We start from the raw sequence: 23781 nt of genomic DNA on the forward strand, positions 1-23781 counted from the left end.
CCACAAGTCTACGGGGCACCGCAAATTCAATGTCCCAAATGAGGCCATCACCCCTCCTTCCCACCATGGTATCACCATCTCTCAGAGTAAATCAGGCAGCCTTGAGTTTGAAAGCTCAGCCCTGCCCCTTACTGGCCCACTGAAGTCTGCATCTTTCTTTCCCAATCTGCAAAGTGATTTCCTCTTCAAGGAAGAATGCGAAAACAACAGAAAAATTGACAAAGCATGTACATCAGCAACGGTCTATTGAAAACATGAAATCAAAACATGAATTCAAATAGTGTTATGGTTGTTATATTATATACTAATCATTTTCTAATGTGTAAAAGTGACTAACTGAAGCAGTCACTAGACCTACTTTAATTCACTTTCTATGTGTGCATGCTTCTTGGTGGGCTTGAACTCAGACCTCGACTCTTGTTTAGCTTCTTTTTGTTTTTTTTTGCTCAAGGCTGTCAGCCTCTACCACTTGAGCCACAGATCCACTTCTAGCTTTTGTTGATTATTAGGAGATAAGAGTTTCTTGGATTTGTCCACCTAGGTTGACTTCAGATCTCAGCCATGTGTGTAGCTAGGATTACAGCTGTACAAACCTGCCACTGAGAGCATAATACCCAATATCAAAGTTTGTCTGATGCTATAGCACTAAGAACCAGACATACCCATATGCCCTCTGCCCCCTGTGTTTCTGTGATTGAGCTGTTCCTTTACCTACATGGCATACATTTATTTTTCCCTAAATCACATGAGTTTTCCAACATCAAGACACCTGTGAAAGTTTCCTCTATTCTCAACTAGAAGTAATCTCACCTCTAACCGAACTCCTATTATAATATACACAGGGAACATGATGTTTGGCAAGAATGTTCAAAGATACTCCTCCTTCCTGACCATTAGATTTAAGCCTATTGAAGTCAAGTGCTAGATCTAATTCTCCTTAATTTTCTCTTATTGACAGTCAAATTCCTTTGGCCTAGAAAGAATCTATCGACATGATTTGAATGACTGACTAAATGAACACAAGATCTTCCGTGCATCCTATGAAGTTGTAGGCAAGGTATATGCAGCCTTGGTAGCCTAGTTCAGAAGCTTCAGTGTCTTCTATCTACATACATCCAGGACTTAATAAATCAATCCCCTATTTTAAAATAGCATTTTGTCCATATAAGTTCACTATGAGTCTAAAAATCTTTTAAGAATTAGAAAAGAGAAGAATTGAGCAGAAAGATAAAGCCCACGCAATTTCCAGAATGTTCCTGAATGAACTCTTAAGTGCCCAGAACATGGGAAGAAAAGCACACATGAAATAAAATTGACTCCCTAAAATTACAATCCATCTTTACAAATGAATACAACCTTCAGCTGCTTGATCAAGGTTGGTGGATTAGGATTTCTATCTTTGGTGATCTAAATGGGTTAGTGGAGAATTGTTTCCACCACGGTGCATCTATTTCTCTGAATATAAGCGATCTGGGGCAGAAGTATGAAAGCTTTTAAACAGGTTGCATGTGAGCTGAGCAGGTGTATCATTCATCTTAGGGTTCCAAGGTGGATCCTAGGTGGTACCATTGTTGTTTAGCTACAAATCTAGGGAAACAAGATGAAAAAGGGCCAATTGCATGGGAAAGAAGAATAATGGGATTTGGGGTGCTCACTTTGCTCCTAGATAGTTTATGAAGTCACTCTTTGAGTTTCATTTTTCTTCTATCTATAAAAAGAAGAGGTTTAGGCTAGATTAGCAGAACCACTTAGCAATGGTAGTGTCAGAAGATTAATTCTAAAAATACTAATACTCAGGGTTCACTCTCGGTCAGACATCAATGACTTCCAAATTGAAAATCACTGAGTAAGATAATCATCCTGTGATCATCCCTTTTATTTCTAACAATCTTTACTTATATAGGAGACTCTCTTTCTAGAAACAAGGAAGCTCCCTTTATCATCACATGGGATAATCCAAGAGAAGAATCATCCAGTGAAATCAATCATAATTGTGATTGATAAATGATATTTGAGACATACAAAAAACACTGGTCATGTTTTTGGCTCACAATTGTCTACAAACCCATGTTTTCTGATGCATCTGCAATATACAATGTCCACGCTTCTGCACTTGGCCATCCCAACTTCTGAATTAATAAAGGGCTTAGGCAAGAGACTGAGGCTGCAGTCAACAGCAACAAATGGAAGTCTCTTTGTATGGTGAGCAGCTCCTCCTGCTAAAAGCAGATTGGGTGACAATCTGCATGGACTCTTTTCTATACATTTCTCCCTTTCAAGTCCAGATTCTTCCAGCAATATCATAACAATTTGACTTCCCTTTTAGTACAAGTTTATCATATTAACTACTAACTTTTGGGGGAAATGGTGGGATTTGTATCTCCATTAAAAATAAGACAGCTGAGAAGCTCACAATATCTAGCACATACTAGGTGTTTGATGAAAAATTACTTAAGTAAGGCTATACTTAGGATTAGCCTGAAGGTGAGGAGGAAGGTTGAGGATAGAATTAGGGAATAAGACTGGTTGTGATAGTTCCCTTTATGTTTTAACTTGACTGGACTATAGAGTACCTAGATATTTGGACAAATATTTTTTCAGGTTATTTCTGTGAAGCTAGTTTTGGATAAGGTTAACATTTAAATGACAGACTGAATGAAGTAGAGTAAGTTCCCTAATGTTGACAGTCCTTATCTAATTAGTTAAAAACCTAAAAATAGGACTAAAGGGCCTCTCCCAACTAAAGAAGGATATTTTTTTTTTTTGCCTAATCATTTTTGAATGGAAACATTCATTGCCTTTGCTGGATCGGAAGCTTTTCAGCCTTGGGATAGAAAGTATTTCAGTAGTTCTCTTAGGTCTTTAGCTTTGCAGATCATTCTGAATATCTAGAAACTTCCATAATCACATGAGATAACATCTCTCTCCCATTTGTATTTGCTGGGTCTATTCCTTCAAACAACTCTGACTAATAAAGTTAGAATAGAGTTGGAAATAGTGTTAAGAGTTATACCTTGTTGTAAGGTTGGGCTAGATTTTGGGTACAGAAGGGAAGTAGAGCTAAAGATAGGATTGTGGTTGGTTTGGGCCTAGGATTTTGCTCACGTGAGGGGGACAATAGGGAAGGAGCCAAAAGCTCTGAACCTATTCCTATTGTTGACGTGATCCTGTAACAAGAGGACAGACCTGGTTATTGACAGACCAAGTATTATTTTTGACTCTTATTTACATAAAATAACAGCAATCATTATTCCATTCCCTTATTTAATCCTTTAAAGGGATAATTACTATTGCCTTATTTAATCATAGTCTTTCCTGCCTGGGCTGGCTTTGAACCACCAATCTCAGATTTTAGCCTCCTGAGTAGCTAGGATTACAGGCGTGAGCACCCAGCTCATATATAATTTTTTAAACAAAACCAGAAACTGAGATTTTAAAAAGGGGCTCAATGTGTCCAAACTCTTAAGAAGAAGACTTGATGCTTGAACTCTGGTCATTTTGTGACACAGAGAACTGGTTACTGACCCCAGGAGGCTAGAAGGGACAAATCACCTCCCAATAGAGGCTCAGGAAATGCCCTGGCAGTGGAGAAGTTGAAAAGGAAGATATACCATTGGCATTCATGAGTTCTGTGGGTTTGATTTACAGCTCCCTTTCAAACATACTACTTGCCTTCGGAGGGAGACTCTGTCTTCCCTGGTCCAAACAGTGTCTATCCTCTCTGTCTACCTTCTGCTCTGTGACATCAGCAATGTTATTTCCTTCCTTCAGCCCAGCTACTTTGGGACCAACCTAAAGATGCAATATATATATATATATATATATATATATATCCCCTCTTTCAAAAGCCTCTTTCCAGAGACACATAAAAGCTGGATTCATTATATATCAGTTCCCAAGTAGAAGCCTGTATTAAAGAGGCTTCTATCGATCTTTTCAACAAAGCTGGGAAAATGCTTCACTTCCTCTGGGATTGCTGTCCCCTCGTGTAGTCAGGCTGGCTTTTCCTCCAGGCTTTGCTTTGCCAACCAGCTGGGCACCCTTCTTTTTCCACCCCCTATGGTTTGCTTCATCACAAACACACTTAGAATTTGAACAGTCCTTTTATCAGCAGATCTGTAGGTCTCACGGGGGAAATGACAGGTTGTGCGATTCCTACTTCCTCGCTGGAGCAAAAGGAAAGTGTGCTAACTTACATCAAGTGCATTTAGAGAAAGTCACTTCAGCTCTGATCCGGAAGCACAGCCTCTGTGGGCTAGGAACGCTTCTGCCCGCAGTGGAACCCCAGAGGTGACCGCACCTTGCCCTGAACCAAATCCTCTCCTCTCTGGTGCTTTTAAGAATAATTTTCCCTGCCAAGATTGACTTTCCTTCTGAAATTGTCAGGCATTCTGAGGTCCCGCCAAAAGTATCAGACTTGGAAGTTGGACATATTGGTTATTGTTGAAGCTTCCAGTTTTCTGGCAGGACTTTGCACTTTTCTGGGTCTCAGGTCTGTGATGGGATTCAGGATATATCATCCCAAGATACAGTGCCTGCCTTGGTGTAGTGAATATTTTGTGCTGAAGGCATCGGAGAAAACTTAGCTATTATCACCTTCTTCTGAAGTGGGCCAGAGGGCCCTCATAGGACAGATGGAGTCTCTACCCCCAAGGAAAGGAACCTCCTTGTCTGCAAAGGGACATGAGCATGCCTCACCACCGTCTTCAATGTCAACACCTGAAATACTGGTTCTAACTGGCGCCATCTTGGCATCTTGATAGGGACTTTCCAAAACCTCCTACAGGTGAAATTCACTTCTCTATCCTTCCCTCCAGGTGTAAGGGCACCTGAATTCCTAGAAGCAGAAGGGACAGGGACTTGCACAATAGGTGACTGCACCTGCCAGATCTATACCATGAACTCGTGACACTGTGAACTCTCAAGCCCCCTGTGACCCTGCCCCCTGACCTCGATCCTACGATGCCCCTCCACCTCTGCCGCCATTGCACATGCCTCCTGTTTCCTGACTCCCCTCAGGTCACCGACGTCCCTCTTCAACTCTCCAGTAGAGTTGATCTGGTTTGTTGAGACTGTTTTTCTGCTCTTCACTCTACTGCACTCTCGGCTCACTTTCCTAACAGTATTAAGTGAATCAGAGGCTGCAAGATTGTGGAGGACGTGAGTCTTCCAGCAGTCACCAGCTTTCTAACACAGAGTCATGATTTGACCTCTCAAAATGTAGCTTCTCGGTGCCTCCCAATGGAATTCCCACAGAACACACCTATCTCTTACTCCCTGGCCGACATCACCTTACTCCATGGATAACCACACTTCATCATCCACAGGAAAACAAAACAACACTTTAGGTCTTCATTTCTTTATGAAGACACGAGAGTCACACGTGACTTAGATCATATAAACAAATACAGTCTTCCCAGGATTACTTTTGTTAAAGGGGCTCCAGCCATGAACTTGGAAGAGTAGACGGAACAGGGGATTTTCTTCTCTACCTGTGTGATTCATAGATGGCAGTTCATAGGTGCCAGTTCCTAGCTTCAGGTAGGAATAAAATTATAAACCCACAGGTTTATAAGCAAAATAAGAAGTATCTAGAACAACAGCAGATGTGAGATGTGTAGGGAGACCCCACACTGAGGATACCCAGTGCTAGGAAGAACGCCCAAATCCCACCTCCACGGGCTTTCCAGTTTTGTTCTGATTTTCACTCTGTTTCCACTCTGGCCTGGCCTTTGCAGACACATTGAACTTGAAGTAAGTAAATGAGCTGTTCAGGGAAATGAGATGTAGCAGAGAGGCCCTTGTGCTCCCCAGGAGGATTCATTTGTTCCTCGAGGCAGGTAATGCTGCCTTCCTGGCTGCCCGTGACCACCGATGAGCACATGTCACTTCTTGGAACAGCCCAGGAAGTGCCACTTCTGGAGCTGCCAGGAATCAGGTGGCCAGGCCACTCACGTGGTATGTATTTATAACTTCTTGGGGCCTTGACTATGGGCCAAATGTTACATTCACTGCTAATTTTCTATTAATTAGGTGCTGCAGTTCCTCAGCGAAATGAATAACCAGCCAGACAGGAGCCCTGAAGTTCAAAAATGGCACAATACTAGGTTGCAAACAAATGCTGGGTGGAGGAGGAGGAGCTGAGTTAAGAGGGGGAAATGTGAGGGGAAGGGGTTGTTTCAGGAATAACAAAATTGTTATTCATCGACCTTAGAAAGCCTTTATTAGACTACTGCAAGTATCTTGAACACTTACTGACCCCTCACTGTAAGAAGAGGCTGAAGGATTATGGGAACTCTAGTCACAGCAGGCAATGGGGTCCCACTTGTCTTCCAGACAGTATTTCTCCAGCCATGGTCTTAGGATAATTATGCCAGTATCATTTGTTCAATCTCGGGACCCTGAATGTCTGGTACTCCTTCCTCATCTCACTTAGATACTGAAATTTGGGAAACTGCCCCAGGACAACTGGAATTCCTGGGCCATACCCTAAGAGATCAAAGGACCATAGCTAAAATTTAGAAACACTACTCTTTTTATTATTTTGGCGGGGGGCGGGGCAGGGGAGGGAGACAGTACTGGGAATTGAGCCTAAAGCCTAACACCTAAGAAGCGAGTGTTCTACCACTTAAGCCATGCCCCTAGCCTTCCATTATTATTTTGCTTTTGAGACTACTTTTGTATATTAACTTCACATTCAAGATCCTCTCCTGCCTCTGCCTCCCAGGTATTAGGAATTCTAATATGTACCATCATGCTTGGCCTCTAGAAATCTTAACTAGTTGCCAAGTCTTCCGAGTACTTCCTCTTTTCTCATCTTTATGACATAGTAAGAGAAAGAGGCTCTGTTTAACTACAGAGGAGACAACTGAGACCCAAGAAATAAATGCTGGAGTAGATCAAAGATCTAGGAACGGAAAGAAACAGGACTGGCCTCATTCTTGGCAGAGTAGATATTGGTCTATTTATGAGTCATCTTCTTTCAGCCCAATTAAACCACTGTAGTAACCTTCTTTGGAAACTTGAGTCTCTAGTTCAGACTAGTCCCCAGAAACCTGGACCAGTCCAGATAAGTCAAGGATGGGAGAAAAAGAACAACCAATGGTCCAACTTGTCCCCAACAGCACTTCAGACTGTTAAGAACACAGAATTGATATCAAGTTGCCTCTTTCTAAATCTACACTCTGTGCTCTGTTTTGGGAATTTTGGTGTGTCAATTGTACAATGATAACGAGAGTAGTAACCACAGAACAATTGTAAGAAAGGTCGAGGTTCTCATTGTAGTATTGGGTGGACCTGCGATCATTCGCAGACACTGTACTTCTCTTAGGGAGTTGAGGCACATCTAATGAGTCAACCACGGGTGATTCAAACACCACCAACTCAGTATGCCTCATCCTGCTGAACCCCAAAGTAATACCTGAATCATCAGCCAGGATACTTTGTTTTTCCTCTAGGGGTGTTTCGAATTACAGAGACTGATTCCTTGATAAATGCTTTATAGGACATTTCCTCTAGCAATATGAATGTCCTGCCATAAATAATTCAACTAAACTGGTTACTGAAAGAAATGATCAAAACCCACAGTGGGAGGATGATACGAACTTAAATATTTTGCTTTGTTCTGACAGTGTGTTCAGATACTTCCTGGTCTCCTCTGGAGAGACAAAAGGGTGATGAAGGAGTACAGTCCCTGCTGTTGAAGTTTTGCATGGAAGATGTAAATGGCAAGGCAGCCTGGGAACCAAGGCTGAACATAAATTCAACAGAAACCTTGAGATTAGCAAAGGAAGACTTGAAATAAACTTTTCTGAAGGACGCCCCCTACAGGCCTTATCTTGCAACAACATAGAAACCAAACAACTGGCTGCTTTATAAAAATGGAGAAGAGAAAATGAAGGAGAAAGGAACCCCCAAACAGAGATGGGAACTTCCTGCATATGACCCCTGGAGAGGCCTCATACTTAGTTTCAAAGAGGAGCCTTGAGATCATTCAAGAATCTCCAAGGGGAGCTGGGAAGGTGGTTCAGTGGTAGAGCGCTTGCCTTGCATGCATGAGGCCTTGGGTTCAATTCTTCAGCACCACATAAGCAGAAAAAGCCGGAAGTGGTGCCATGGCTCAAGTGGTAGAGCACTAACCTTGAGGTGAAGAGCTCAAGGACAGTTCTCAGGCCCAGAGTTCAGGCCCCATGACCAAAACAAACAAAAAAAAAGAATCTCCAAGGGATATACAAATCTCCACCTATATCAATATAATCACCTTTCCTGAAAGTCACTTACCATGGTCTAGCTCAAGGCAAAACTTGCACATAAGCTTGTTTATGTATTGATGCCCCTAGGGGGAAAAGCATTTTCTTAAGCATAAAGCCTTCCTTCAGCTGCTAGAATCCCATATTTACCCATTACAATACAGTATACCCGTGCTAATAGACCTAATTTATTGCTCTGATAAAGTGGGTGTGAAAGGCTCTTAAGAATAAACACAAAGCCAGGTGCAGGTGGCTCACATCTGTAATCCACGGTGTTCAGAAGGCTGAGATCTGAGGATACCAATTGGAAATCAGCCCAGCCAGAAAGTCTGTGAGACTCTTATCTCTAGTTAACCACTAAAACGTTGTGGCCCAAGTGGTAGAGCACTAGCCTTGAGTGAAAAAGCTAAGGGAGAACACAACCAGGCCCTGAGTTCAAGCCCAAGTACTGGTACAAAAATATGTAAATAGATGAACACAATTTATTACTTTCTATAATGGCAAATAACTCTGCCCCTGCAGAAGTAGGGAGCAAACAAGAGATCTTGGCAAACATATTAAGTGTTTGCAAGCAAGAATCAGCCATAACTAAGGCTTCTGTGCTTAAAAGAATTTGTTGGTCTTTGTTGGTCTTTACTCCTACTTATCAAAACTTTTGCTTTTCTATTGACTTCCTAATTCCAATATAGGGGCATACTCAAGCCTACTGGAAGAATCATAGATCATTACAAATTCTACATTGATAAAGACCTGGTATTCCAAAGACAAAGCTACTGGAAATTCCCAAATAATAGGCAAGGAGAGCAACTGCTTGGGAGCAGTTGTTTTTGTGTGTGTGTTTTTCTTTTTTCCTTGTTTGTTTTTGTTTTTTGCTTCATGCTTGGGAATTTGAGTAGAGGGATTGTGTTTTGTTTGGAAGATGACACCTTTGTAACAAGGTTCAGGGATATTTTCTTCTCCATATCTTTCTTGAGGAGGACTGAGCAGTGTTTCAGGACATCAGATCCCATAGTAATGTTGCTGGGACTTAGATACCAAGGGCTGTATCCAGATCCTTTGTAATCAGTGCAATGACTGATCAGTCTCCACATCTTGAGTACTCCAATACTTCTTAATAACTCAAGGTCAAACTGAAGACAATCTACTCCTCCAAAGTCCTAGTGCCTCTAGCATTGTGCTGGGCATGTGGGCCACAGTGGAAATTAGCAATCAGAACCACATTAAAATGCAAAGTCTTAGCTAGTTTGGTGTGTCGAGTCATGTATTCTTTTCCAAAAAAACACAAAAGGGAAGAAAAAAGTAGGGAAAGGAAGGGAAGGGAAGGGAGAAAGGAAGGAGTAAAGGAAGAAAGGAAGGACACTATTGTCCCCTAATCTACTCCAGAACACAGAAAACTAAATGTGTGTCTCTACCAGATGATGCAAAATCTGCACATTGAAGAGACTATGACATACATGCTGATAATATGGAATTCTCAAATGTGACAAAACAGACACAATTTAGAAGAGCCACAAGTTCATCTAACAATCTCAACAATGGTTATATAATAGTAACGTGAGTTCTACAAGGGGTTTCAAAGACAGAACATGATCATCTGTCGAGGTACCAGGAAGGTTACCTGGGGAAGCATTATATAATCCAAGTCCTGAAGAATGAAAAGAAGTTAGCCAAGAAAGAAAGGCAGAAGTGCAAGTAGCACAAGGGTCGGAGCTTCACACCTTTGCTTTTATACAGTGTGACATTATGGTTATGATCCTTGAACAACCTGGGAAGAAGGCAAGGCTACCTGTTGATCTAGGATGCAGATGCAAAAACTGAAACACAAAATAAACAGCACCAAGCCCCTGTTCCCCTACAGCATGAAATTAACATACCACAGTAAAAAAAAAAACATCTGGTACATTGGTTGTTTTAATAGTTGCAAATATAATGTGATTATAAGAAAAGAAACTGGACTAAAAAAGCTCAAAGTGGAAAATTTAATCCATCTAGTACCCAGAGATGACCTCTGAAAAATGTTTGTGTTTCTCTAGGGATGCAGGGATGGATACACTTAAAAATCTACAGTACTTTATAGAAGGAGAGAGACATTTTTGTACTTTCAAGTAACAATCAACCTACCTCTCTATGTGTTTAGTGTATCTGTATTTTCTTACTATATCCATGTTTTCAATGCTTTTTTAGGAACATAGGTTAATGGCTGAAGCATACTCCTATTATTTAACGTACTAGGCATCACAATTGAACTATTTAAATCCTTCTTGTGTCAACAAGGAGGTGTTTTAACTGGTCATTCTTGTGATCCTACCTCCCCAGAAGAATGCTTACAACTGGAGAGGAGGCTGGTTCCCAAGTTGTACTATTCACACACTTCCATAGATTTTTTTTAAATTATTTTATTGTAAAGATGCTGTATAGAGGAGTTACAGTTACTTGAGTAAGGTAATGAGTACATTTCTTGTCAAGCAATTTACTCCCTCCTTTGTTTTTGTCCTACTATCCCTTCCCTCCCCTATTCCCTATTTTTGGTGGGTTCTATGGCTTGAACTCAGGGTCTGGGTACTGTCCTAGACAACACTTTGAGTTTTTGTGCTCAAGGCTAGCACTCTACCACTTTGAACCACAGCTCCACTTCTGGGTTTTTGGTGGTTAATTGGAGATAAGAGTCTCATGGACTTTCCTGCCTCAGCTGGCTTTGAATTGTGATTCTTAGATCTCAGCCTCCTGATTAGCTAGGATCACAGGCGTGAGCCACCAGTGCCCAGCTCACAGCCATGTTTTTACCTGTTGTCATAAGCCATGAACAGTGAGTCTTCAACCCTGGAAGTAAAGGTTTATCCCCCCATGTAAACGTTCATGAGCCCAGGCCTGGATGTTTTGCCAATCCTCATGGACTAAGTCAGTGCCCACCAGGTTGTATGGAAGTTGAGACTTTGGCCATGTGTGCTTCCTCACAGGTGAGCAATCAGTCCTCAAATAACTAGTCTAGGATTGTCTAATTAGCATTGCCCAGATGCACAGGGCAATTCTCAATTGACGTGGGTCCTATGCACACATGAACTTGAAGTTCATAGTTGTTCGGTGAGCACAGCTATTCTTAATCTAGTTGCTTGTTCTCCCTTCGCCTCCACACTCTTCTTCCAGCCTTACTCTGAAGCCACGCATTTACTCCCAAATGCAGCTTGGTTGATGGTACCACATGGTAAGCCATGTGAAGACTTCTTGGGAGGTTGAAAATGTTCACATTAATTTCATGGTGACCCATATCAGTAATATGATGAGAAAGGCAGATAAATTTTTATTGCATCCCTCTCACTAACATCCTCTTGTCATTTTTTATTAATAATCATTTCTCAAACATCTGACACTCACATGCAAAGGTGTGAATGCCGAGCTATAAACCAAGGTGGACTCTTCTCTATTACATTTCCTATATAAAGGTTGTGAAAATTTAACTGATTCATCCACATTGTGTGATGTTTAAGATATCCTAGGTTTTATGATTTTATAGTGGCAAAACATTTGCAATCTGCAAAACGTCAAGCTAATCCGTCAAAATACTGTACACATGTTCATTTTCCTTATCTCTCTGCATAGACTCTCATGTCAACCTAGGACGAATGACCTTTATTTATTTATTTGTTTGTTAATTTACAAATGTGTTAATTTACAAAAGCATAAGTGAATGCTCTGCACACACAAGCATTCCTCCTTTCCATCAAAACCTGTATCTTAGAACAGAGCCTGGTGGCTCCTACCTGTAACCCTCTCTACTCAGGAGGCAGAGATTGGGAGGGTCATAGTTTGAGGCCAGCATGGGCGAATGTTAGGACAAATCCATCTCAAAAAATGAGCTGGCTGTGGTACATACTTTGTTATCTGAGTTATGCAAAATGTAAAATGAGAGGATTGATGTTCAGACCAGTCCAGGCCAAAAAAAAAAAAAAGCAAAACAAGACCCAATATGAAAAATAGCATAGGCAAAAATGGTCTGCATCATGGCTCAAGGGGTAGAATACCTGCCTAGCCAGTGTGGGACACTGAGTTTAAGTTCCAGATCCACTACAAAACAGCTTAACTCAGTATAATTGTTAGTCAAGACTTTATATATTACTATATAACACATATGCTCTCTCTCTCTCTCTCTCTCTCACACACACACACACACACACACGCATGCCTCATACAATTATGAGCTGGAATAAAGTATACAGGTAAAAATTTTGGTATGATAGCTAAGATATAAAAAACATGAAAATCCCTCTATTCAATAATACTGTTATCATTACTACCAAAATGCCTTTCATTGGGACATGCAGCTGGATTAAAAGGAATGTCAAGAAAGACTTGTAGCTGAACACAAGGCGGCAGCCCATGTGGCCCTTGCTCATGTACTATTTCCTTGTAAGGTACACTGATACCTGTCTCCAGGCCTATATGGGATTTCTTGCCACATCTGCCCACAAATTGCAGCAAGAAAGGAGAGACCTATTTTCTGGACTCACAGACCTTTCCTTTCTTTCCTAGGAGCATGCGAACCTTGGCTGGAAATATGGAAATATATTCTCCTTTCTCATAACTCCTTCTGGAACTTACATCGGCAACTTATGGATGCTTCCTATCCCAGGCAGGATGGGCACAGGAAACACTGATGGATAATGGTTTGGGAGCTATAAATCTACCAACATCAATGAAATAACCACTTTTTTCTTTCTTCTTTCTTTCTTTTACCTTTCTTTGCTCCTCCTCTTCCTCCTCCTCCTCCTCCTCCTCCTTCTTTTCTAGCTGATACTGGAGCTTGAACTCAGAGCCTTGCACTCTGGCTTAAATTTTTCACTCAAGGCTCCACTTGAGTCGTACCTCCACTTCTGGCTTTTTTGGTTATTAATTGAAGGCAAAAGCCTCATGAACTTGCCTCAGGCAAGCAGCTAGGATTCTAGGTGTGAGCCACCAGCACCTGCCTCTGACTTCATTCCTAACACATAAAATCCTCCAGACATAAAGCAAACTCAAGGACATAGGTGTGAAGAGTTAGTTAAATTCTCAATTAATGCTAACGTCCCACTAGATAAAAACATCCTGGTATCTCTTCCTAGGCTTTTGCCCAAGGCATACAAATATTCATCTTCGTGATGAACCCTCACACTAACAAATATATCGCATCAAAACTGCAAGGTCCTTAGCTAAAAGAATGTCCAGATTCAAGATGAAAATGTTAAATGCCTTCTGTTCATACATTTCTATGGTGACCTAAATAAGTATTTTTCTCAAATTCCTTCATTCTATAAACATTTACTGAACACCAAACACCACCTTTTGGCCAATCAGTTATTGTGCAGGTTACTGGGGATACAGACGTAAGTAAGTCTGTCTAGTGGTATAGCCAGAGACACATGTAATAAAGAAAGCAATGTGGCAAAGAGAAGCAATGAGGAGAGTGAAATACACAGAGTGTTATGTGTTATGTATAGCCTAAGAGCATTTACAGAAGCTTCTAGAAGGTCATGTCTTTGAGGCATTTTCCAGCACCAGAAGGAATAAATTAAGCAAGGGAAGTCAGCATGGGGAATCTGGGAAGCCCCATTTCAATCACAGGGAATAGAAAATGGCATGGAAAACTGGAGCATAGTGTACAGATAAAGGAAACTTCAGCATGGGCAGCAGAACACGATGGAGTTGCACAGGCAGGCAGAGAGCCTTGCAGGCCAACATAAAAGAGTGGAAAAATATCCTGTCACTGAGAAGCAATAATGACTTCAAGCCAGGAGCTGGTACGGTTATCTTTGCATGTCAGGAAACCACCACAGGGGCTGCTGGATGGAGTCCGTTTGAGTCCACTGGTGGGAAGATCAGTTACCAAGGCTGCAGCAGGGCCTCAAGTAAGAGATGATTTGAGCCTGTTTCCTGATCAGTCTATTTGTCCAAATGAGGCCTTTGTCTTTCAGCAACAAATCACTTGTCACTCATCCAGTAGAATTGCAAATCCTACCCTTTGACCAAAACGCAGCTGGAGAAAACTTGCCTATTTCACAAGACTACTGGTATCTCTGAAGAATAGGACTCATCTGAAAAGGCTGAAATAGTAGTTTCCACAACTGCCTGCCATGGTCCTCACCATGACCAAGTAAACACAAGCAACAGTTCACATCTGGACCAGACACCTCCAAGGGAGTGTAATTCAGCCCTGGGTCAGAAGCTGGTGACGCACATTAGTTATTACTAGACGACCCACAATCCAGCAATAAAATATAATATTGTCACGTTCAATATGTACTAAAAGTGATTTATCAGACCTCATAGAGAGTGACTCAGACAACAATTTGATTACAAAACACAAGATAAATCCCCTTCATTTGAAGGGTAAATTATCCTGCCTGACAAGTCTAGATCAATTTGACAGTTAAAAATCAGGGTACCCATGCTGTCTACCCAACTCATAGTGAAGTGTGGTTTATTAAAATGTTAGGCAGTCCCTCTTTATCTTTCCATAGTAATTACCCTTTCTTCATTCAGGACACATTGGAGGCTCCAGGCCCCCCGTAAAGTCATCTTTTAAACAAAAACACAAACAACAAACAAAATACTACCTTTGCCAGGCTCATGTCTCTAATCCTAGTTCAAAGCCAGACTGGACATCAAAGTTCATGAAACTCTTATCTCCAATAAACTACCAAAAAAGCTAGAAATGGAGCTGTGGCTCAAGTGGAAGACTGCTAGCCTTGAGCAAAAGAAGTCAGGGACAGTGCCCAGGCCCCAAGTTCAAGCCCCACACTGGCACCAACTAAAAAAACAAACAAACAAACAACAACAAAATCAAAAAAACCCCACTGGTCATCATGGCAAATGTCTTTAGTTCAAATGCAGCACTCAAACAGACAGACAAGTAAAGATTCAACTTCCCATGAGATAATCTTGTGTATTAATGGTCTGGAATGAATGCATCCAAGATAGTTTCCAACCATGACTGATAAGAATTCTTCCCCTTCCAACATACACAAACCACTCTGCCAACACAACTAAAATTCTAATCACCTTCCCCATGAATCTGAATTGGCCGTAGCATTTGCTTTGCCCATAAAACAATGGTGTGCCAAGCTTAGGCTTAAGAGTTGCTGTAATAGAATAGCATAGACTGGGTGGCTTAAACAACACTCACTCCCCAAGGTTTGGGAAGGGAGAAACCCAAGAACAGGGTGCCAGCATGGTCATATTCTTAATAAGAGCTCACTTTCTGGCTAAATGTCCACATGGCCATAAAGCGTTCCTTGTTTGAGAGAGAGGGAAGAAGAGAAAATAGGAGAGAGGAGGAGAGGAAAGAAGACAGGAGGGGAGGAAATCAGAGAGGAGAGGAGGGGGAGGGACATCATCATGCAAAGCAAACAATGAGCTTCCTGTGACACCCACAGCAGGCCACCCTCTGGTAACCTCACGGCCATTTCAAAGAGTCATGGCTCATACAGGAAATCATTTCCAAATGAAACTAAAGGGGATTCGGTTCAAAAAAACGGTCAGGCAGAATTAATGTTGGCTGATCATACCAGGAAACCAGAGGCTTGATCTATTACGGTTAAGAGGAGAAACTCAAAAAGTCATCCACTCACTAGCTGAGGTACCAGTGAGCAAATTGCTTACCAGTTTTAACTTCAGTTCCTGAGGTTAATAATTGTTCTTTCCAGAATGTTACTGTCAAGTGTGAGCAAATATTTAACTACCACATAGCAAGTGCTCAAACATTACTAGATATTATCCTGGATCACACACTGCGTTCATCAATCGGTGAAGGTTATGTTATGAAATGGTAAAACTATACCTTCAAAAACGTAAGTGCCACAATACACCCAAAGTTATTTCTTCCTAATACTAAATACCACTGTGTGTTGGCCAGACAGTTCAGGAAGCTAGGCTAACTGTCCACCAGGCTAAATGTTACCATGTACCAAACGTTGTTCATCAGTATTTAAATGCTGTCCTGTAGAATCTACAGAGCTCATACTGACTCATGATTCATTTGGCTGGGTTTGGTCAGATGGCCCCATCCAATGACAAAAGTGTCAAGAAGTGTCACCCTTTTATGTTTCCGACAAGAAAAGAAATAGATACTGATGAGGACCACTAACCCTTAACCACACAGTGTTTATAAATGTTACATACATTTCCTCTTTAAAACTCATAACTATCATAGGAAGTGGAGATTATCATAAAGAAGCACTTGATGAATAGAAGTGTTGAGTAGCTAGTTAAGATCATCTCACTAGCAATTCTAGAGATTATTTGCGAAGCAGAAATAATCATAGTGAAACTGATTCTCAGCCTTGGAAAAGACATTGAAGTCCACCACTCGAACTCACATCCAATGAGGTAATCCCAGAAGCACAAATCTAGATCAGCCCCCCAAAAGAGCTAGCAGAAGCTACCATGGTTCATTGCTTGAACAGAGAAGCCACAGTTTTACATGTATTTGTAGAGCCAATGTATAGGGCTTCCCATTACTTGATGAGATTCTCCAGATGCAGAGTTTTCTAGGGACAGGCATGCATGAGAGTGGTATTTTAAACTGTAAAATCCCAAAGAGTGCTACTAGCAACATACAGATCATGAAGAAATCAGGTGTCATCAGAGTGGTCTCAAAACCTTATAATAACCTTGTGGGCAGGTATTATGATCCTCATTTTTTACAGATCAAGACAGTGAGATGAGTGATTTCATTCACTTCCAAAAAAAAATGGTACAGCTTTTCAGAGAAGGGATTTTCCAATAGAAATGGCTGCTAACTAGGAACTGAATTCCAGAAAGGGAACGCTGAAAATAAGCAGAATACCTCTACTTTTCTGTGATCTGGTGCACTGAATAAACTATTCATTTAACAATGTTCAAATAATGGGTAAATTTTACTCACCCATTATCAACAGGCTGGCCATTATGAAGTCATGGGCTGAGCTGAGAGAAAACTTCTAAATAGAGCACAGCTAAAGCAGAGCTTATAGAACTGGGAGAATACAACTGAAACACGAATAATAATGTTGAATAATTGCCTACTACAGAACTAGCTTTTGATATTTTTATATACTATCCTTTTATTTAATGTTCACAGTTTTCTTCAGAAAGTTATCTTCATTTGCCATTTAGGAAATCTAGACTCAAAAAAAAAATTAAGCAAATTAGCTCAGACAACCCAACGAGGCAGTGTAAGATTTCTCCACCAAGCTTTCTTTCCCAGAGGCAAGGGAAGAAATCACTAAAAGGTGCTGGTAATGAGCCCCTGAATTTCTTTTCCTGTGGTTCCATTGAATACATCATTAGACTACATTTTAATCAAACCAGGAGTTGGGCCTCATCATCCTTACAGAGTTTTATATCTTTCAGTTAAGGATGTTTTTCTTCAAAAGTGTAAAGATTTTCCCTTTGATTCAAGTCCAATGTTCTGATACAGCCCTCCTGACATCAGATCTTCTCACCCACATATCACCCCATATGCTGACACCCAACCAACGCCATCTGGAGGTCCAAAGATGTTCTGGATCTCCCAGTCCAGAATAAGAACTCTGGTTTAGGAATAAGGAACTGAAGAGCCATGGCGAGGAGCAGGGGGAGTAGAAACAGTTTTTTACATGTATCAAAATAATACATGGCACCCCATTAATATGTAGAGTATTTATATCTGTATATATCCACTAGGAGACAAATGATAAAAATAGGCTTTTAAAACTTTGAAACAACCATGTAAGAGAAAAAGTCAGTTTGTGCTTTAGAGTTCCTCTAGCTATTATTTCCTATTCTTCAGGCATTGGACTCACATTGGCACACTACTGACAATATAGTAGGCCTACTGATGAGGGAGGGAAATGCAAGGTAAAGACTTATAGATGCTGCCATTCCCAAAGGGACTATGTACCATCTAAAGGGGCTACACATATAGATCATTGCCTGAGAAGTTTCCACCAAACAATGTCATCACCTTTCTCAAAGATAAACTGAATTTCCTTGAGGATCCACTAGCTCTCCACTTCATTCTATCCTTGTATACAGTGACCTAAAGTTTTTATTTTGTTTTGTTTCTAGAGCACAATGACAACTGCAAGAATAGATAAAGGACCGAGTAGAGCCAATGACTACTCAGAAAGGAAACTCACAACAACCTACAATGTGAGGTCTGCAGCTGTTACCTCAATGTGGTAATCACTGGCAAAGAGGGAGTACAACCAACCTGAAAGGTGAAAACATGACATGTTCTATTCCTAAGGGTGCTAATGTCACATGAAACCCTGCATCAAGCTGTACCCAGTCAGCTCCTAGACCTTCTATTTAAGGAACCCTCTACATTTCCTTTTGGCTTAAGACAATTTTAGCTGGCATCCTCCCACTTTGAGCCAACAGCTCCACTCTTGGCTTTTTTCGTGGTTTCATTGGTGATAAGAGTCTCACAGACTTTCCTGCCCAAGCTACTTTGAAACCTCAATCCTCAGATTTCAGCCTTCTCAGTGGCTAGGATTACAGACGGGAGCCATCAGACTTTATTTGTGGGAATCTAGAGCCCAGAAGGAAACATGACTTGCTGTAGGAGATTTAACGCATGGAGAATGAATAACACTGGTAGCAACCCCTATTTGTATGTTTAGATAGGCTGAGTGTTTGGCCAAGCTGAGTGTTTGGCCTTCTGTAGTAATCCTGTCAAAAGACAGGAATCAATGTCTAAGGGTACTTATCTTACTGCTTCTGGTATTCCAGATCTCTTAGTGAAATGACTTCTCTTATTCCTGATATTTTGTTATATATGTGTTGGAATATGCTCCCTTTGTTTATTTTTCTGTAACTCCCTCAAGATAGCCCACAGCCCACAACTCAGATCTCTCTATCCTCCTGGTCCCTTGTATAATTAACGCTGCAACTTTAGGCAAGACATTTGGTGGTAATGCATACCCATGTCTTCATCTGTAAAATAAGGATAGGGCTGTGGTGACACTATAGCAACTCAACCATGGCAGGCACAGAGAGCCATGGGCACTGGCTATAGCAATTCCTGTTCTTGTTCTTCTTAGAATGGGCATTCTCATCCAGACTCTGAGCTCCTTGTCAGTAGACAGTATGACTTCTCTTTTTGTGTTTGTAGCTGCCAGCCCAATGTCCAGCTCTAGAAACACTTAGTGGATGAACGAACCTTAGCAGGGACTCTGTAAAGATGTCATGAATTTATGTGTATCAATCTCCTGATGTTATGAATGAAGCTCTAATATGTTGGGGGAAGAGATTCTTAAGTCCATCCTCACTTTGATGGTTTCTGTAAACAATATAGGCGAAAGCCTTTCAGGAACAACTCTCAAACTAGGATAGTGTTCCCATCCTACTCCACCAGACACCTCCATCCTCAGCTCAACTTACATCTTTGACTTCAAATGTTTGTTCATCTTTCCGGAAAACAGGAGGAGAAAAGCCATCAGGATTCGCCCCTTTCCCCCTCTTTCTTGCTTCGAGAACCATCACACATAAATTCAGCTGCTCAGCGGCACCTCTGGGATGGACCAGGCTTGTGTTTCCACTCATAGTTGCTATCAGGCTGGCAGAGGGTTGTGAGCTGTCGACTAAGTATCTGTATTCCCAGAAGAAAAGCACTCTGAGCACAGATACTGCAGAAGGAGATTGGTTACAAGGAAAATGAGGGGAGGGAAGAAGTTCTGATGGAGAAAAAGATTCACTCTCCATGAAAGCAAGCATCTTCATGTGATGGATTTCTCTGCCATGTGGACTCACTATTCTCAAAGCAGGGTTAACAACGTCTTCTATTATCCCCTTGTTCTGACATAAGCTTGGGAGATCAGATGTGTAAACAGGTAATTCAATTGCCTCTCTTCCCTGCCAAGCTGTTAAAAAGACACTGCTAGCATTACACACGATTAGATCAGGTTTCCCAGAGGCTGGCAAAATAATGATGGTAAAATGAGACCTTTCAGAAGAAGGGGAGTGGTAGGGAAGACAAGTTTGTCTTTCATATAGGGTTGGTTGTTACCATGTACTTGTTAAATACTCCCCCCCCCCGAAAAAGAAATAAAGTGACTTCAGACACATGCTAAATTGGAAAGCAAAGGGCCTAATTTTCACCCATAATCATTCCTAAAAATACCAACCACGCCCATCTCATTAGAAAGAAGAGAGCTGGGAACATGGGGCCTGCTTCACAAACATTCACATAGGACATTGTCTCATACTATACTTATTCAACCACCATCTGTTGAGTACTTTTTCCATGCTCTGCTCACCAAGGCAACAATAGTTAAGAGTCCAATGAGGCAGAATGCAGCATTAGGACAGTGGAAATGAACAAGGTGGCTCAAAAGAAATGTTGACATTAAACCAAAAGGATTTTAATGACTGGTAGGATGTATAAAGGTTGCCTAGAATGACTAAGAAGCAGGAAAGGAAAAAAAGAGGCAAAGGACTTGATGTGGCGGTATACATCTGTATTCTCACCTAGTCAGAAGGCAGGTTTAGGAGGATCACAATTGGAGGCCAGCAAGACAAAACTAATGTGAGATACAGTCTGCAAAACAAACCAAAAACAAAATGATCTGGAGCATGGCTCAAGTCTATGGTTATTGATTAGCTAAGTTCTAGGCCCAGAATTCAATTCTCAGCACAAAAAAAGGCAGTAAAGAGAGAGGCTACCTTGATTCCCAAATGTGACTGAGTCTGATATACTATTATTCATAGAGGAATAGAACCTCAGTAGAAGAAAGCACAGTAATGATTTCATTGTGGAACTCAAAGGGTCAATGCTCAGGACTCCCAATCTCCTCTCAAATCCTGGCTGTAATTCCATCAACCATCTTCAGCAGCCTTATGGACCTGCTACATCTAATTTAGCTCAACCATAGGCAGGCATGGCCCTGCAAAGCACAACCCTGTATGTCTCTGCTAGAATAACAAAGCTCACTGTAAAAATAATTCTATCTGAGGCAAGATCACTTCAGACTGGGAATTTTTATCGCCTGTTACTACTTTGGAGAGGTTCAGTTTAATGTCTGCTCCTCTATAGGAACCTTCACTAAGATAATCTTACCACTGTTAGCAGCTACTATCTTTGAGAACCTTTTTTTGAATGTGTCTTCCCTTAGATATGTACAATGCAGTTTAAGTAAACAGCTTTGATCATGCACTAGGTATACAATCTTAGGCAGGGTGTATAAGATGCATGAGTCTCAGTTTCCTTATTTGTGACATGGGATAAAATTCCTTTGCCTCCCAAGAAAAATAAACAAGACAATGTAACAGCACTTGCTATGTGGTAAGTAGACTCCTATGGGAAAGGAGAGTCCTACATTTGATTCTCCCAGGATGCTATGCCCTACACTGCGGATTTTTAAGCCAATATTTTTTGTGTGAATTGAGCAAATGTGCCCTTGCCCTAGCTCCCTTCAGAGCTGGAGAATATTAGTTGAGTCTATTCATGCATGCAAAGCGTCTGTCCACAGTCCTTTTGACTCCCAGCTGGCCTCAGAGTTTCAGGAGTTCATCAGGTACCTAGAATCTCCTACTCCTTTCCCCCAGTACCCTCTAGAAAGGCAAATTCTACCTCCAAGAAGCCTGTGTAGTTTGTGTGTAAGCTACAGTCAGAGAAAAACACTCTGTAATAACAGAATATTTTAGTAGCTGAGAAAATAATAGAATAATTTATTAGGCAAGATGAAAAGGGAGACCATTCTTTCTGAAATCTTCCAGCTTCAGGTTCAAATAGGGGAAGAAAAACTAAGCATTATACAGCTACAAACAAGCAAAGCAGTCCAGTGTAAAGAATAGAGAAGATCACCCAATGATCTTCTTTAGTAGTTTCCAAAAGCAAAATGTCCAGCCACCCCTCTGCATATTATTCCATCACCTGTGTGGCTGCTACTTGGCTTTTGCTATCTTTCATTTGGGATGTACATGAAGGGGTTAAAACAAATGCTTCAATTAAAATTAGAGATTTCAATTGTGAACGACACAAGATCAACTATTGGATGCATGTTACATCTTTTTGTCATTCTATTCCTAAGGGTGCTAATTTCCATAAAGTCTTAGGAGCTGCCTGAAACTCTTCTGGAACCAGATGGTTAACAACTAGAGGGAGGAGAGAGATGGGCCCAGAAAGGAAGGCAGGTTGTATGGATGTCCCCGTTAAAGTCTACTTGAGATTATTAATACTATTGATCTCTTCTTCACAATTACCCACCAATCAGGATGAGATTCCCTTATCATTCTAAGTAGAACCCACCCAGAATAACAATCTAAGTTTACCCACAAAGCACACATTTTTGGTTACGAATATTTAGTCAACACCCATTTACCGAGTACACACTTTAAATACTGAATTGAATAAAACGTACCACCTGGTCTCAAGCCAATTACTACCATACTAAGAAACATCTCATGATTGTATTATGATTTCTACCAAACTCTAGAGTTGTATAACAGTCACTTGCCCCAATAGAATGTCCCAATTCTCTCATTCCTGTCCCTTCCGAGACCAACCTAGGTGCCTCTGGAAATTGGGAGGCTGCAGACAACATCTGGTACACTATGGGAATGTGTTTGTCTTAGCCCGGCTCAAAATAGTATCTGACAAGCCCGAATCACACAAGTTCTGAAAAACTCACAAGAAATAACCTAAGAAATCTATAGCTGCCCCCTCCAATTTCACTCCCTGTCTGGCTGCTTATTGACTTCTGCAGCCTGTATTGACAACGTGCAACCCTGCTTCTGTCTGCCTGATCTCTCTCATGCAGCGGTAACCAGGACGGAAAAAAAAAAAAGAGGAACAGAGAAACATCACAGCTATGACTCATGCCAAAGACCCTGTGCTGGTGCCAGGCACCAACCAGCCTGGAGGCAACATTTCTAAGAAAAAAAAAAGGAAGATTTGTTAGAAAGAAAATGCCTGAGTCCTTGTTTTGGTGACCCCCTTCCCCCCACCCCCAGCCTTCCCCACCTCCTTCTTCTTCTTTCAGGGCTGCATAGCTCTTCTGGCAGCCTCAAACCCCTGCCCCGCATGAAAGCTTCCAACACTTTAGCACGAACAACACATGCTCAATGTGAGGAGAATGGGGCAGAGCCCACCCCACCACAGCTCAAGGATCTCCTCTTAAAGGTGAGCTGAAAGGGACTTACCTGCTGAGAGCGCCAGTGAATTTCACTGCAGAAATGGAAGTGCAGCGTGTAGATCCTTGGAAAAGCACAACCTCAGGGGAAACAACCAGCAAAGAAATGGACACCCCCCCTTCCCCCTCCACCCCCAGAGCCACACACACACACACACACACACATTCCCAAAGCCCTCCAGTCCTCTGTCTCTCCCGAAGCAATTGATAATCTCACTAACACCTACCACAGTGTGCAGGAAACTGCTTTGCTAACACCGCCCTCAGTGTGCGTGATTTTGCAACTCTTCTCTCTCACCCTTAGAGCAACACTGGCAATTAGAAACCTGCTCACACCTGGGGCCCGGGACAGGGTGGTGTGTGTGTGTGTGTGTGTGTGTGTGTGTGTGTGTGTGTGTGTGTGTGTG

General features: G+C 41.5%; 1 protein-coding gene across 2 annotated transcripts in view; it reads right to left on the reverse strand.

Annotated features, from left to right (window-relative positions):
- Window positions 1-23781, reverse strand: part of Nrxn3 (neurexin 3) — a 1505050-nt gene that overhangs the window by 1322175 nt on the left and 159094 nt on the right. The window contains exon 6 of one of the 2 annotated variants that reach the window (XM_013014269.1): window positions 12981-13013. The exons of the other annotated variant lie outside the window; for it this stretch is intronic. Coding sequence (XP_012869723.1) covers window positions 12981-13013 — 33 coding nt within the window. The remainder of the gene's footprint in view (window positions 1-12980; window positions 13014-23781) is intronic. 2 annotated transcript variants of the gene reach the window in all.

The sequence above is a fragment of the Dipodomys ordii genome, unplaced genomic scaffold (assembly GCF_000151885.1).
Source record: "Dipodomys ordii isolate 6190 unplaced genomic scaffold, Dord_2.0 Scaffold2, whole genome shotgun sequence".
Lineage (NCBI taxonomy): Eukaryota > Metazoa > Chordata > Mammalia > Rodentia > Heteromyidae > Dipodomys > Dipodomys ordii.